This window comes from Triturus cristatus, chromosome 5_2 (genome assembly GCF_964204655.1).
Source record: "Triturus cristatus chromosome 5_2, aTriCri1.1, whole genome shotgun sequence".
Taxonomy (NCBI): Eukaryota; Metazoa; Chordata; class Amphibia; order Caudata; family Salamandridae; genus Triturus; species Triturus cristatus.
The window spans coordinates 695,826,201-695,843,967 of NC_140588.1; the positions used below are offsets into that span (position 1 = coordinate 695,826,201).

Here is a 17,767-nt window from a genome sequence, read left to right on the forward strand (position 1 = left end):
GTCTTCACAATTCCCATGTGCATTTATGACTTCATATGAAAAAGGCTGTAAACATATTGGCCACAATACCTACACATAAACTTCTAGAAAACATCACTGAATGCCACATCTTCATAAAATCAAGACAAAAATGATAATACAGTTTCAGTTTATTTGGAAACAAGAGAGAAGTTCTTCTAAAAGCTCTTTATATGAGCTATCACATAGCAGAGAAATTCAACTGCATTTCCATTCCTTCTTCATCCTTGAGAGGGACTGCTCTGCGTTGTTTGCGGGATTACCACCCGCGTGTGCTTTGTAACTCACTGTACCGCCCCACCTGTAACCCTCCAGAAGAGGACCGGATTGTGGATCTCAGGTAACTAGTAAGACATAATCATTCACTCTTTCAGTTGGGAATTTAAGGCAACAGAAGGCCGTTGCCATAGTTACGGCAAGTTATCTGAACAAGGTTAAAGATTACAAATCCTTGGGGTGAGAACCCTCCAAAAATAAATAAAATTGAGCTATCAATTTTTAACAAAAATAATTTTATTTTCAAGTGTATATACATACATAATGCAATGGTTCGATCAAGGGGACGAGCACGGTTAGAGGTCACGACAATGCTGTACAAATCTTTTAAGGGTTCAAATTTTGACGGTTACAAGTCTGAGGAGGTACATTCCTCCGTCTGACTTAAAGTGCTTTTCAAAAGTATCCACTCATTAATACTGAATCACACAGGACAGCCAACAGAACCTAACTGGGGATCACTATTTTCCTTTTGGGCAGAAGTACAACATCAACGGTCCTCTGAGACCAGTGGAATAGTTTCAGCCATGTTGTCCTCTCTTTGGGTTTTGGTCTCCAACAGGACATGAGAGTTTGAGTACAGACTGTGAGGAACTGAACCTCATTTCTGAGGTAGGGTATTATAGGATACTTTTGTGTGGCAACTAACAGACCACTCTCCCCTACCAACTTTCCAATTCCATGCCACAACTTCTGGCCCTGCGAGCTTCATGTTTGGTGCAACTTTGGAATTGTTTCCCTGCCTGCAGTAAATGGAACATATGCAGGGTTTTAATTTGATCAACACTACAGCATAGATGGCATTGTTATTTTTTAGGAGTGGGTGCAGTTCACTCAGTTCACCTGGCATTAATAGTCAAGTGCTATGTGTTGGATTTAATAGAGAGTATTCCTACTGCTCTCATGAGGATGTCCTGCCTTTCATGTCATACTTTTCCTTTTATTATGTTTGCAACATCACATCTCATGACATACTTTATCATACTGTACTAGTCCATTGTATCACAGTACAGAAAACACAGGCACGAAACACGAGCACTCCATCAATCTACAATATGACGTTACCAGATGGCTGCTGAATATTTGGAGAGGGCAAGATGGGCTTCTTTACAATCATTATTGCCTTGGAACAATTTTTCTATTTTCTCAAAGAAAACAACACCCTACTTCATTATAATCTCATAGGCTGAGCATTAACAAAATATGCACGACTTTGTCCCATGTGTAAAGAACTAAAGCTCAGGATTCCCACCACCAGCATCGAATATTGTCCAGTAAATAAAGGGCAGTTCTGCAGGGAAACTGGGCAACTGTTGCTGCAGCTACTGTAACTGTTTTGTGCTTGAGTCTAACAGTATAAATAATACAGTAGATATGGATATGCCAAACGCTTTTGCTAAAGATGGAGAATGACTCTGAGCTCTTCCTTTGTGAGTTTAGAAAATGGAAAGATCATCACGCTCTCTCAGTTCTTCCCTCCCTCGCTGATGCAATCAAGGGTTGTTCTTGGAGAAGGAGGCCAGGATTGCCTTCTTGAAGGTCTACTACATGCAAACACACACAAGATTACACAGTTCATCATCATTTAGGAGTTCCTATGTTCCCCAGCAGATCTGCAGAAACCTTTAGAGAAGTATGACTTTATGGGCCTATTCTCCAACAGATGAATAGCAATCTTTCTATGGTTGTCTTGAGGACATCAATTGAGAAATGGATAATAGCTCACCTCCATTGACTTCCCAGGTGGGTACATTTATCAATCACGCAGATATGGTACTTACATATACTCTAAGAAGCCTCTAGTAATATTTAACTATTTACAATAGAATGCCCTGCCACTCTTGCAGGTTATGAGGGGATGACGAGGGGAAGTATAAGTTAGACAGGGTTCTTGGCAGAAGGACAAAGTGCAGTAACATTTCCCAGCAGACGTCTCAAGAAGTGAAACAAAAAGAATCATGTAAGCAATGAACTTGTTGCCCTTCCACATAGGTCCACATAGAGTCAAAACTGTCTCCATCAAAGCAACTGTAAAGGTGCAACAGTCCTTTCATTCTTGACGACAGAGGAAGGTCTTTGAAGAAAAGTCTGGTATATTCTTCGAGAGAAGATTCATCAGCGACTGGTACAAGGCAATTGCGATTTCTCTTAGTAAATCAAAGATTCCTCGCTGCTCCAATACAAACAAGCAGACACAGGAGATGACTGGGATATCTTCTGTTGCAGGACAGCTGAATACAAGAGGAAAAGCATGTTATTAGTACTGTGCATTGCAATTAGTATAAAATCTAAATAAAACTCTACAAAGTTTAGAAAAGTCATACTGGTATGTAACCACAAGTATTGCATGAATATATAAGAAACAAAGAGCAAAGATTAGGCTTCATTATAGTAGAACTCGGTCCTCTCACTATTTCACTAAGATTCAGATTATGGTTTATCTAAGGAAACATAATCATGTAAAGTTAAAATTTAGTTTAGGTTGATTAAATATGGCAAGAGCAATGCATGCCATGTATATGTCCTAAAATCCTAAAAAAAACTTTCGGCATGAGCTAAAGCGAGGGGTCCACATTATCGATCAAAATTATCTGTGTGTCTAAGAAAACCACACATTAGAAAGGAAATCTTCCAGAATGCAGTTGCTTTTGCCAAAGTGCCCTCAATCACATTATCAACAACAGAGGATGCACAAAGTGAACCCCGAGTTGCCTATGATGCCCCTTGGGATACCAAGGTAGTAGCCAAAGTTCTATTTATCTAGATGGTTACTAATCCTGAAGTGTTTTCTAGAGACTTATGTCTCTTCTTATCACTGCTTCATGAGACCCCCTACTACCCATAGATTAGTCCTTAACGTCACTGTTGGAGTTCATCTAGGGTGATATCGTTGAAACAAGTGGATTAAAGTTGCACATAGCCTATAGAGCCATCCTCTCACCACCTTCATGCTGTTGGTGCATCCTTGGCCCTGGGGCTACCATAATATTAAAATATCCACTGCACAATGGTCACTTATTTGTTTTCCAAAGTCATATAGCTCTGCACATCTATCATCGTAGCTTTTCTCCCAGATTCATTGACATGTCCAAGTGGAACCTTTCTCGGGTGTCAAGATATGGGATGCCCGAAAAGCAGTGTGGCATTTAGGCCAACAGATGGCAACAGTAGATAGACATTCTCTTTCAATCTGATATACCACCAGTTCAAATTAACATTCGTTCCCAGCTGGAGTGGTGCCGGGGACCAACTATCTCCAGCATCGAATGATTCAATAGTCCACAAAATAGAACAACTCCTGCTGATTAGGAATTCTTGCAAATATATTGGTATGCCATTATCGGTCTTAGGTGAGGAGTAGTTGATCCAGCTAGTCTTTAGAAGGCATCCCTTCCTCAAAACCTCACTCACTTGAACAATGGATCACTAATATATTACTAATGCACTTGAATGTCTGCCCCTGTTAAGGTTGTCCCACAGATCACTAAAAACGACCAACATGAACTAATTCCTCTGGAAACAAAACTCCATCCTAATTGATTCCCTCATAGCACTGGAGTCTATAACCGGTCCCTCAGCTGAATATCCTTGTTCCTGTCAAAGACATGCAAAAGACAGCTCTACACTAATACCCCTTTCCATCAACACGCACTGGAAGGTGTCCAGTCATTTGTGCTATCCTGGATTGCATGTAATGTACTCTCAAAATAAATACAACTCCTCTCAAGGACTCCATCCGCATGAATAAACATAAGATTTAGAGTGCTCAGTGTCATACAGCCATCTCATGCTCAAAAGTGAAGAAGATAGAGCTATTTCTCTTAGTCAATGCACAGATGACTATATCACAACTAACTCGGTTGCTTAGCCTTCATTAGCCTTCATCCAAATTCACTCTTTAAAAATAGTCCACTATAATTACACTATAATCTATCACTCAAACCCAAAATCAACTATCCAATCAAAGCATATGTTTGATTCTAAGGTTCAATACAAGTGTCCCCCTGATTGGCCTTTCCCACAAATAGCTGAGGTAACAATCTCCAGAGTACTGTCCGACCTCAACTAAGCAAATGGGCACTGTTTTGGCATCTGAAATTCCAAATAAGAGACTCCACTGAGTTCAAGGTCCGGAACCAGACTCTTACGCCACCTTAAAGCAAGAGATCACATCACCATGACTCTGCTCGATCTTCACAGGCTACCGAGCCACTCTGTAGGAAAACACAGCTGTTCACTGAGGAGGAACTGAATACCTAGACATAAACTAATCAAATGAGGTAATAGCTGCACTATGCAATTGGCTTCTGCAATGCTCCTCAACATACCAACAACCCAAAGCACTCACAGGAGCCAAAGTGACAGCATGGAAGGATTCTTCCCTCCCTGCTTGTGGCACATTCCATTGACAGTGAACAGAGAGGAAAGTCTCCTGTGGATCAGGTAAGTGTATGCTCCTCTGTGGTAGGACTGGGAGAATCCAGCCGGCCTCAAAAAGGGTATGTCTGTTGCACCACAGGCAGACTCCATAAATTGACAACACAATTATTTCCTGCATAGACTTCTTTGAGTATTGACCAGACACTGATGCCATCTACAGCAAAAAATGTGTTCTGTTTTGTGAAATTGGGTTTTTGCAGAGAGATTTTGTTTTCATTTAATAGCATAACCTTTATAGTTAGATATGGGAGTAACGAAATGGATCAGTTTCACAAACAAAAAAGCAAGTGGAATGAAGATCCTTATAAAGTCTTGAAGAAGATAGTGTTTCTCCTAATCAGCAGGTGTGACTACCATTCCACAAAAGCACACAGTGAGACAAGAACGTGAAACAAGACAGGGGTGCGCAGTCCTGCTGTATATTTTTTGTCTTGAGCTTAAGATCCCTAGGGGTATGGTACATATCAATCCAGAGTTCTCAATATTGTATACTGCTCTCCCAGAATATTGTTTTCCTGGCAAACTCCCTAGAACCCGGAAAAGCCAGGGTCTTTCATATACACACGTTCCACCCTCATACAGTCCTTTTCAAACATACGTACATGTGGTTTCCTGTGTGTGTTCTAAGGAGATGTCGGAAGCCTCTTTCTTCTCTACCTTTCTAAAGGGATATCTGAAGTCTCTTTTTCCTTTGCTTTTTACCTTCATGCAGCTTGTGCACTTTTTCTGCACATGAAGGCCTGCCACAAACTAGTCAACACCCAGCTTCTTTCACTAGAGCTCCTGTCTTAGGGGAACACTCCATTACCTTATTGCACACATGGGCACGGCGGCTGCTTCGACATGGTCAACAGTAGCACATGGTTCCCATAACCTGATTCAAAGCTGTGTTGGGGATTGATGGGAAAGCCTACCTCTTTGTCCCTTTGGGCCTGTCACCTTATGTGCTCAGTTCTTCTTTATTGTTCTCAGTGGGGCTGGCCTGCTTTCCTTTGTTTAAAGATCTTCACTGCTCTACTGTTTAAGGAGCGGAACCACTGTTAAGAGGCAATTTATCAAATCTCGCTTCTACATGAATGAACAGTTTTTCAACTCTGCTTCACACCAAATTCTGAGCAGGTGGTCCAAGAGCTTTCTTTTATACAAAATGCAATTGGATGAGAGCGTTGACAATTATTTATGCTTGTAATTTAAATTATCCGGCCACATTTGCATATGCTTCCGAAATAGCAGATCATGATTTGCACAATAATCTCTGCAGATCGATTGAGTTTACAACTGGGCAAAATCTGCCAGCAGTGCAGGTTTCCCTGCATTGTAACTTTAGCTAGGGGCGAGGAAAGAGATGTCACAACGCAGTTCTTAGAGTAAGAAGCATTTCAAATTTAGTGAATAGATTCAAAGTTATAACTTTGTGAATATTCACAAACATTTCCAAAGCCTTATCTCGTTTTATGACTACATCAAGAAGGCACAAGTGATGAAAATATTTTCTTTGTGATGCCTTTGTTTAATTTACCTGGCAAAGATTTGGTTAGGAATGGCACCACTGTGGCGTTATGGGCCTAAACCCTGTGAGTGTATGTTCTGATTACAAATAGCTAAAAAATAAGTACCTTCATAAATAAATAACTTGTAAGCAAAATACCCAAGCATCTGCTTTTCAGTGTTGACATGGAAAGGAATTAATTTTCATAAAAAAAAATTTCCATATGAAGAAAAAAGGAAATAAATAAATGTGCAATAATACATTTACTTTAGGACTAATTCTGAAAAAATGCAGGTTTAGAGTAAAAGCTAACAATCATGTGCCAAATAATCTACCCACATTGCACATAGTCTTTGTTTAGAGTATTTCTCATTTGTTTGTGACTTGCTAAAGATGCGGAAAATATCAATTTTAAGCATATGCTTTTCCTGTTTGGAATTTCACGTTATAGTGAGATGAAAAAATTATGTTTAGGGTTACAAATACAGAACTACCATTGAGGGAATACTTTAGATTTGGTAAAAGGGCTTTGAAGACGAGGAGGAGGTACAAAGTATAGTGAATTATAAAGATAATGAAATAGATGAGGAGTTGAAAAAAATGGCATAAGCAGTACCTGCATTAGAAAGGCATTGGGCCTTTGTGGGAGAGGCGTGGTCTTTGTCGGCGATACTTCCTCCAGTTTCCCTGCCGGTGTGCCATTCCATTTCGCACTCCCTTCGGGTTTACCAGGTTTCTAATATTGTCTTCCTCTGGCTCCTTTCCATTGGAGGCTTCCGCCAGTGGAGCTGTGGACACAACAGTCTGTGTTAGTACAAAGAAACGAGGAGGTCTACTTCTCCAACATTCTGTTTGAAAAAGTTTTGATATACATAAGTCCACAAAAATATGTTCATTCGGTTCATATTTTGTTTTTTCAGCATGTGTACATAGGTTCAGAATCTCATCTTATGCCAAAGTGTATTCATCAAAATACTGAGGGTAAAGAAGAAAATCAAGAATGGGCCTGGGTTTGCTCATGTTGAATTTGATCAACATTTGCATTGCTCGTGCGTTTCCTCTGAAGCATATTAAAAGCTGCATGGGCGATCTGAGATTTGCACCTTACGTAACATAATATACCTGCACCGTGCACTTCACCTAAGTTAGTATCTTGGTGCTTTTGACAGGTCCAAGATGCATATTGCTACACAACTCAATGACAATCATTTTAGTAACCTCAGAAGATGTAGGATTGAGTAGATTCAGCAGGATCCAAACCTCTAAATCTGGGGTCACACACAGATCTTTGCAGCAGATGCTTTACGTCACTGAACCTCCAAGCTCCTAGTGTTACACATTTCCAATGATTTGCAATAACGTTAATTTAGAGACATCCAGATCATATTCAAAATCTACTCAAACTAATGTTTTTTACCTTTAATAATCATCTCAATGGGTTCCACGCTCAGGATGTCAGATCTAATCACCATCAGCTACACCTCATTTGCGGTTTCTGGTCATCTTTCACCAACACCCAACTCTCCACTGCTCATCTCTGTTGGCTGCTTGGTGACTTTAGACTGCCTGTCATATGCACAATAAACTGCATTCTTTTGTGCTCATTCTTTCCAGTTTGTACAAAGAATGCACGCTGCTGACCATTGAATTTGAATCATCATTTTCGAGGCCAGTGCCTAAGACCCGCTACGTCCTCTTACTTAACTACCCCACAGGTCCAGGTATCCTCACTTCCTCACCTCTGCAAGTCCAGCTAGGAATGCATTTGCTATTAGTCAATTACTAGCATTTTTGTTGCCATCATACACATCCTTGCTTTGCAACTCCAGTATAAGCAGTGTCTCTGGCTCTTTATTCACAAACCAGATAGCAAGCCAATTAACATGACAACCTTCACATAACCACTATGGAAAGTTGGTCCTTCGCAAGATTTCTTCACCTCAAGATACTTCAGAAATACCCGGATGCCGGGGGATATCGACCAACAATATCCGCTTTAACTTTCACTTATACACGCTGAAAAGAGGCCTAAAGAGAAGCTAAGGCAAGCCTGATGCTCCCGTGAGGCAATCCGACTCCCTTTCCCTCTCTCACATTAAATAATTGACGGGTGCCTGAACCCGCAAGGCATTTGGCGGAATGTTGAAACAGCAGATGTGACCCAGTGACATCTCAGTTTCTCCCCATCGCTGCCAAGCAGAGCTGCCTCCTGTCTCCCTGGCTCCTGCCCGGTTCTTTTCCAGCTCTGCCTGCAGTGAAAGACAAGCCTGCTCGTGCATTCCACGGGGGTGAGGTAGTAACACAAAGTTTAGCCCCTCCAGTCCTCGACAGATGCAACAGCCACACCACGGCCTACCAGATATCCTTCTAGAGATTGGGCAAGTGACCATTTCTCAGTTACAAGTGAGCATTAAGGGGCACCTTCATTAACATCATTAAATTATCATGACATGTTTCAGGGCTGATCGTCTTGCAAGTTGAAATAGAGGCCACCTTGCAGGGATGGCACAGCGGTTCCAGTATGTGATAGGACCTCGAGGAAGGTCACGGTCGTCCACTGGACTCCAATTTATTGATGAGCTACCAGATCACATCTCACTCCCATTGTAGTACTAATAAGGTAATGCCTCTCAGTGAGGTCCACTGGCATTCGGCTAGTCTGCAGGTGTGGCGTTTTCCATGTAAAATGGAATTTACCACAGTAGCCACATAATCAATCATCTGTTGTATATAATTAGAGATTTCAACAAAGAAAAAGTTTGCTGGGAGAACCAATACATCCAAGGCTGCTAGAAAAAAAGCATTAAAGTTGTGCCTCCCTATGTCATACAGTTTGCAAAAGTTAATTGGTCGCCATTTCGTTGGTGGTTGATGTTGTGCACTGTTAAACTGGTCCTGTTGAGTTGAAACTTTTGCCCAGCCATGGTTAATTTGAGTTAAAATTTCAAATTAGCTAAATAATTCTGCCACAGAATGTGCCACATTATTCCGCCTAATTTGATTTTCTTTTGTCGAACCTGCCTCTTAATGTAGTCATTCCTTACTGCATAATTCCATTGGCCCTGGTCTCTGAACACTGAAGTAGTTCTATCACCCCGTCTGTCAGAGCTTTGCATGCAATGTGTCTCATTAGCTGATACCTCCCTCGTCAGCCAGTAGGGTAAAAAGTTCCCCCATTCGTAGAAAGGCACAACCTCACTTAATAACTTTGGTACACAATGAGTAATTATGCAAGGATTCTTTCCCAAGTGTCTGAAGGCTGTTCTATCTATTGCATTACACACAAAGGTCTGCCTCCTGAGCAGGGCCACTGGAGTTATGCGATTGTGCGGCCTTGACAATTTTCACATAATTATAGAGTTGCCGCATTTGCCACATAATCGATCATCTGCTGCATAATCTGCAGATTTTAACAAAAAATGTGTTTCTAGCTTTAACGGTTCAAAAGTTACTAAGAATGCATTGACACGTGTTGCCACGCAGTGGAAGGCCATTTGCAAAGGTTGAGTGGTCACCTTGCTGTACCTTATTGTTATAGTTGGGTGTTAAATTGGTACTAATGAGGTGTGACTAATGCCCAGACAATGTCAATAAGTTTAATAATTTACTGAGCCCTGCCACATAAATTGGCCCTCCAGGGCCTCATAATTGCAGTGGCCCTGCTCCTGAGTGTGAGCTGTAAAAGACCAGTCTATAAAGGCACAGTATTATTCGATGGTGCGGCGTGAGTCCAGTGTGTCTTGGTGAACCTTATATTATTTGTGAGCTGCAATCAGGAAAAACAAAAAAGAATGGGATGGTTAAGAGCCCACAATGATTGCCAGATTTCCTAACTACTTTCCTAACAGGAACCATTGGACTGTACAATTGCTTCCCGCACACACAAGTGTTCCTTCCTCCCTTTCTCACCTTCCCCATAGCACAGTATCAGATTTTAATTACTTGTGTTTCTAGTTTGTTTCCATTTATTGCATCTTTTATACAGCGCGGGCTTGGCCCAAGGGCATGAGGGCGCTTCACAAGAGAGCAGGAGGTACGTTCTAGTTATCAAACATAAAAAGAAACAATTAGCACAAGGAAAATAATGAACAACGGGTCATACCATCAGGGATATCACAGGTTAAGAAGTATTTAGCTAACCTTCTTGGTAAATAAGCAGAAAAAACACGAGAACAGAAATATTTCGTAATAGGACAGATCGGTCAAATCCACATTGGAGATGGGCAACAATCCTCACTTTAACCACAGTGTCTCTCAAATAGGAGGATTTTGAGTTCCCTTCTGAATGTGAGTAGACAAGAGGTTGCGGAAGGCATGGTGGGAGGGAGTTCCCAAACCTTGCTGCACTACCTGAGAAACCCTGCCGTGTGCAGCATTCTTGCCTAGAAGTCAGAGAGGTTTGGGGAGGCACTCAGCGCTTCTAATCCTTTTGAGCTTGACAGTCGTTCGGCTTCCAACAAGGCTGGAGATAGTGGAGTTGTGGAGGACTTATGAGCAATGCATTTCCTGTGACCTGTCACAAAACGGGCAGCAGTGTGGGGCACTGCTCTCAGTGGAGTGAAATACACTTTACGAACACCAGAGAAGAGTGAGTTACCATAACAATCCTGAAAAGAGCCAGTGCCAGGACCACAGGTTTCAAATCATGCTCATGAATGAACTGCCCGAGGCCCCAGAGCAGGCTTAGATGGCGGCGTGTGCTTTTGGGCCTAGCTGAGAATTGCCCCCGAAGGTCCAGATTGTTATTAAGGATAAAGCCCGATAATTTGGCATTCTCCACTGTGGCCAGATTCCAGTTCAAGAGAGACAAGAATTCCAGGCACTCTTGGATAGTGAGGTTACATTTTTTTGGAGAGTTTAATAAAAAAATTGTTTTTATTGGATTAAGTTTTAAATGGTGGATAGACATTCATTTCTGAACCTATTCAAGGTTGGAGCTGAGATGACAGATATCTTCAGGGGATGAAATCTTCAGGTAGATTTGGGTATCAACCGCATATTGATGATAATGGGGTCCAGATTTCTTCAAATCTTTCCAAGAGATTCAAGATATAGATCAAACAGGGTTAATTATTTTAAGTTTAGTTTAATAATTGGCCATCTGCTGGTATTATCTTCAATGTAGCTTAATAAGAAGCAATCTGTTGACATTATTTTCAGTGTAGTTTAATGAACAGCAATCTGTTGGGCATCTCTGGATTACTGCTAGTAAATGCACAGCGATACCGCTGGCCTTTCCCTGCAGAAATGTGCATCATTTAAAGGGACAGTACGTGACTGGGTGTAATCAGAAACATACCCATTCAGATCCCCTTTACCTTTCATACTTCTGAAATCAGTGAAATTAGTTATTTGAAAGTAGATAAGAGTATCAATTTTTGGCGCTTCAAAGCTAGATGATGAAACTCTATGGAAGTAATCGGTTATGACAGTGAAGATGACGTTGCATAGAGCTACCTGGTGCATGGAGATGGGTATATTACATGAAGAGACCAGTGCAGAGGCAAGAGGATGTGCCGGAAGGTTCCTGCCAGAAGCTCGCAAACTTATTTTTTTTCATATTAAAGTTAGATCATACCTTTCCATCTTTCTTTGGACGGTGTGAAATAAGAAAGAACCACATCAGAAAATAAAGAGGGAGATGGGGTGTGAGGGAGGGTATAGCCAAGGTCCCTACGTGTGAGAGACACTGCTCGTGCTCGCCTAATGCTGGGATAGTCCCAGTCTCGAAAGCAATGCTGTACCAGTGCTCATCTGACTCAACATGCTCTGCACTGACTGCATCCCAAGCTGAAGGAGCTAAGAGGTGGAACGAGATGCTGTATCGATGGAGTGACATGTGTCTGGAATGAGATCCTCGGCGCCTCCTATCCGTGCCACGGGACAGGTTACTAGCTGGATACTTGCGGAAAAGTCTGCTACCTTTCCATGCTTTATTGTTGCCTGCTGGTTTCTATCCTAGGTCACGCAGGAAAAATGTTCCTCAGCTCCTTGCATTGTGCAGGCAGGTCTCATGAAACTAAGCAGGCACTTCCTGCCTCCACGCTGGTTTCTTTCTCTTATATGCCTCCTCTTGGAACCAAGTCATTGTGCACTATTTCACCCTCTTCATAGCAATAGTTTTCCTATGTCACTCAATGTGCTCCAAACAGAGGAATTGAAATGTTACATACATGCATGGACCAGCTCCAAGCCTATGTTTCCTACAAGGCTGCACACAGACGTCTATTGCATCAGTTCTCTTAAACATTGGCCTCCTTTCCATACATCTATATTGCCACCTGCTCTGACATCTCTCGCCCCCAGATATGATATGTTCTGCAGGGAGTATGCACCTGCTGCCTGCCCCATTTACCTGCTTCCCTTTTACTGCTGCATTCCCGTGGTGCACACCATCTACACTTGTGCTCCCACTCTGTTTCTCTCTGTCCACTCTCTTTCTCGATTTACCGCTGTCTCTGTTCAAAAGTAATAAACCATAGAAAGTAAGAGAGCTCCGTATGTTCAGTGACCCTGCAGGTATCTGTGTGTGACCTGTAGAGAACGAGACTGCATTGTGATTGGCTGACTTATCTTTCTTTCAATCTGAGGTCAAATACTCGAGTACCAATGTATACTATAGGACTATCATTATTATTTGGAGAGAAATTGTTTCTATTCTCCATTTTTGGACAAAAATGTTCAATCTTGCAGCATAATTCTAATTAGTTTATACTATTGCAGTTTTCCAGAATAATGGTTTTGCCTAACTTGTGTGTCCCAGACACAACCCTCCCTCCACGGCAGGAATGAGGTTAAGGAGGGGAAATATGGGCTAATCTCTCGAGAAATGTCAGCAGCTCTGGGCGCCGGCCACTGTAGGCTTAGGGCGCATTGTGCCTCAATTAATCCCCTCCAGTGTGAAAAAAGGACCAATTAGCATTTGTATAAAGAGACACGAGCAGAGGTAAGCCCCTCGGATACGGCCCGGACCTAGGACAGGGGCGGGGGTGAAGAAACCCTCACACGGTACAGCATAGAGTCTGCAATACTGACCTCTTCATCGCCCCATGTTTGCGTTATGCTTCCACCCTAGTCCCTGCCAAAGCACTCGGCGGTGCAGGGCAGGGCTGCTGCGCTCTCTGTATCTACTCTAGCAGGGGCATTAGGGCAGGGCGGGGCACATCATCTTATCTTCCTAAACAGCTGGGCTTGTGTTTGGGAAGAAGGGATGTGCGTTTACCCACCGAGCTTCCGACTGTCAGCTGAGTCCACATCTCATGCTCCTGGTGAGAAAGGAAGGAACGGGCTTGATTTACAGCGCGGTGCGCTCGGACTCTTGCGAACTGCCCCCTCCCCTTCCGCCCCCCTGTCCCCCGCACAGGGGACAGATGTGAACAGTCGAACATCTGGAAGGGCCGTCTGCAGGAGAGGACTCCTGCTACTCCGCTTGTGTCCAGCTGGTCTGTGCGGGGGAGGAGAACAGAGGAGCATAGCCCGTGCATTATTTTGTGTCACTCTTCATGTAGCGCTTCGAATCCCCATTACCCGGCCTAAAGCGCTTCTCCTTGTTTTCCGGGCACTTGCTGCTCTTTCATACTGATGCTGCTCTAGTACGGCATGTTTCACTTGTATGAGCGGATGTTTCCTTGCTCCTTACATTAGCAACTGCTCCTTTTCCCAACGCTGCAGACGCCGAAAGGAGGCATGCGGAGACATTCATTCATTATTTCATCCTGTGCCTCTCAATATGAAACTGCGGTCCTGATTCCAACCGATCTTTTACAGGTAGTTTACAAAGTTTACACTCTTTTCCCCTACAAATGTCACCAGGTGATGCCTGGCGGAATCTGTGGAGCGGGGACTCAAAGTGTTCCTAGATCGGGGAAGCATTTACTGTGTTACTTCTGAGTGTGTGTAATATTGTGCATGAGAAGTTTTGCTTCAGGGCCACTGAAAACAGAAGTGGTTCTGTTCCTGAGCTTTGACTTGGGCAACGAAGGCCCACTGCAAGCCCCATGGACACCTTCCGGAGGAGCCCTTCAGCTGCCCATCGAGAGCAATGGGTTGGACTTGAAAATGGTGTAAACTGCAGCATCACTAAATCTTGTAAATTACATCAGAACCTTGGGTATGTGGATTAGGGTGTGCAGATGGAATCCGTTGGCATTGCAACCTGGCAACGCTTGTTTTAAAAACTTTGCAATCTTCCTAAACTTTACCAATTTTTCAGAGTTAAAAAACAAACAGCGAACAGGGAAAGAAACTTCTGGCAAATGTAAGTTAACTGGAGAACAGCTAAGTAAATTATTCACTTTTAGTGGAAGATCGTTTTGCAAAATACTTCTCTTACAAAAGCTTTGTTTTGTATCAAACGTTTACCATGGTGTGCACCCTGAACATGAAACTAGAATATTGATGGCACCGAACAGCCAGGGCGAAATATAAACCAAACTACCGATAGGTAAGTAAGTACAGATGTTCTCTACCTAACTCCAAATATACGTACCCTATAGATATTCGTAGATGTGGAGTTGGAAATAGTGAATCTAGTATTCTCTGCATGTACTTGCCTCCTAACATTTGTCTCGCAATATTCCGTCCACGGCAGTCTTGTGGGTCAGTTCAGCAGAACACCTCTCAGATTAAGCTGGGTGAAGAAACCCACCATGAACAGTGCCAAGTGTGCCATTCTTGAACATGTCTAATTTGGATGGCATTGGGATACTTTTACAAGTAGAACAACTACAAGTAAAGCTCGACATTCAGAAATTCCTGGGCGCCTGCCACCCCTGGCTTCCCATCGGCTGAGGTGTCTAGTTCAAACTCCTCATGGCCTAGTGCAGGCTCTGTGTTCAAAGCTGACTCCAGTGAGGAATTCAATCTGCGTTCCATCAGAGAGACCAGTGCATTCTGTCTCTCGGAAACAAGCTGAAACCTGGGGCTTTTGCCACCTTTATCTCACAATCCTTGTTTTGTGTAGACATACCTGCTCAGATGTTACTGGCTCCACCCGATTTACGAGTCCCACGGGAACTGCACGGGTGTGGTGTGACATCTCTAGAAGAAATACTGTGTGGAATGAGGACTAACCTGGGTAATCGAATGAGGTATTTCTGATTTTCTTGATGTTTCCTGGTTTCTAAGCAGGCCCTCCCTAATCAGAAGTCACTAGTCAAACACCCACCTCCCCCCAGAGTTACAGCTGCCCCTGGAAGGGAGGAGACATCCAGATTGTTGATGGATATCTTGTGATATTTCTGTTGAGCTATATACATGAGAAATAAACCCCTCAGGGTCTCTGCGTTTCTTAGAGACAGACCCCTTAGCATGGGCGTAGCGAACACCCCTGCTTTCGCAGCTATAGCGGGGGTGGAGTTTTTTATGGGCCTCTTATCTGCAACTTGGCAGATGAGGGACCATAGTTAACTAAAAGCAAGAAAGAAATGTGAGTTTCTAGAAAAGGGAGAGAAAGATGAACGAGTGGATGCATTAGAGGGTCAGAAGATGAGTGGGTAAAAGTATGGGTGGCTAAAAGGCTGGATGAGCGGGTAAAAGGATGGATGAGTGGGTAAAGGGAGGGATGGCCTGGTGAAAGGATGGGTGTGTGAATGGATGGATGGATGAATGGGTGTGTGAAAGGATTGATGTGTGAAAGGATGAATGGATAAGTGGGTGAAAAGATGGGTGGCTGAGTAGGTGGAAAACTGTGTGGTTGAGTGAGAGGATGGGTGGCTGTGTGGGTGGATGAGTTAGTGAAAGTATGTGTAGATCAGCGGATGAAAGGATGGCAGAGTAAATGGAAATCTGAGATGGATGGCAGTCTAAATGGAAACCTGAGAGGATGGATGATGTGTGGGTGAAAGGAAGGCATAGTAAATAGAAATACGAGAGGATGGATAGATGCAAAGTAAATAGAAGTCTGAGAGGATGCACGGATGATGGATGGATGAATGACTGGTCAAAAGGAACAATTGATGGTTGAAAGGCTTTATTGATGGATGTGTAAGTCAAATGATGGCTGTATGGGTGGATGGCTGGATGCTGGATGGATGTATGGATGATGGATATGTGAAAGGATAGATAGATGGATGGAATATTCAAATGATGGATTGACTGGTGAAAGATTGAATGATGGATGAAAGGATGAATGGATGACAGAATAGTGGGTATCAGCAGGTAGATGAAGGGGGAAATAATGATGGATAGATGCTTGGATGGAAGTGACAAGGGAGCTCTTCTATGGAGGTTCAGACTCACTTGCATTGCATGATTGGTGCCATCACGGACTGGTTCAAAGTGGGGGGTATTTTAATTTTCTGGGTAGTGCCCCGGGGTAATGGCAAAGATGCTCACAGCACAGAGTTGTCATCACACAGCGTTACCTTTTTGTTAGGGGGAAGCATATGTTTTTATGTATTCAATGCTTCATGGCGAATACTAGAGTTGGGAGCAGCAAAGCATATTACACAGGGGTGTAACACAAGCCCCTGAAGCCCCTGTGGCGCAGGGGGGCCCCCAACCTTTTCGGGGTCCCCCAACCCTTCAGGGTTCCCCATTCAGCTCAAGGACAATGATTATCCGAAAACGAGACAATAAGGTGTTACAGAGAACGCCATCCATGCAGGAAGGCAGTGGGTAAGGTGACACATGACGATAAGAAGAGTGCGGAGAAGAGGAACTGGAATTAGTGAGAGAAAATATTTAGAGAAGAAAGGACCCCAATTTTTCCTTGAATTGTAGGAAGCCCTCAGGGTCGAGCAAATAGCGAAGCTGTTCATCCGACGCACAAAGGTAACTGTGGGCATGCTCAGTGTCAAACTGACACTTAATTGGGCCGTGTAAGTAGGGTTTAACTGCAGCCACCTCTGCAGGAAGCCGCGCTGCGTAGCTGCGCGCGCTCTAAGTGACGTGAGTGTTGTGCAGGATAATGGTTCCCCAACTGTTCCGAGCGGGCCTGTATAATGCCACGGCGGGTATCCGCTGACAGTATGGAGCATGAGTCAGAATGGGGGGCGCTTCTGGCTCCTGTCAGAACCCCGAAGTGGCTTTTACCGCCTGCAGCACGGGCTCCTTTGTGGGGAACGCAGGGCTTTAACAGCCACGGGCTGACGGCGTCTGCTGAGGGAAGCGCCATTGGCCCCCGCTGCCGCTCACCTCTGGGTGCTTTCGGGCTGTCACGGCTGGTGGTTTCGAAGTTCATTGTCGTTGAAAAAAGATTGGTTGAGACTGAGCTTTTCTTCGTTTATTATCACCTCTGCCTCTCAGAGAGAAGCCCATTCACTTTCTCATTGGTATTGTGGAACCTGATGGATCCGCGCTTCCAGACTTGACATAAGTTTACACAGGCTCCACCCCCCCCCTCCCACCGCCACACACCTCCACTTCCCAGGATGATTCACTGCTACATATCAGGGGCCACAATCCAGCACAATGCCAACAGACCACCTTGACTCAAATCAATAAGTATCCCAGAACGTAATCGGCACCTGGTCTACAAAAGAACTACAGGGCCATACAAATATAGAAATATTATATGTAAAAATGCAATTGAAGTGACAACAC

The 17,767-nt window shown here is 43.4% G+C and overlaps 1 protein-coding gene across 1 annotated transcript in view; it reads right to left on the minus strand.

Moving 5' to 3' along the window:
- Nucleotides 1–511: 511 nt before the first annotated feature.
- The window catches only part of APLN (apelin), a 36,175-nt gene continuing 18,919 nt past the window's right edge, over nucleotides 512–17,767 (minus strand). The window contains exons 2-3 of the mRNA XM_085607764.1: nucleotides 6,840–7,011; nucleotides 512–2,525 (exon numbers count right to left, since the gene is read on the minus strand). Coding sequence (XP_085463890.1) covers nucleotides 6,845–7,011 — 167 coding nt within the window. The 3' untranslated portion in view covers nucleotides 512–2,525; nucleotides 6,840–6,844. The remainder of the gene's footprint in view (nucleotides 2,526–6,839; nucleotides 7,012–17,767) is intronic.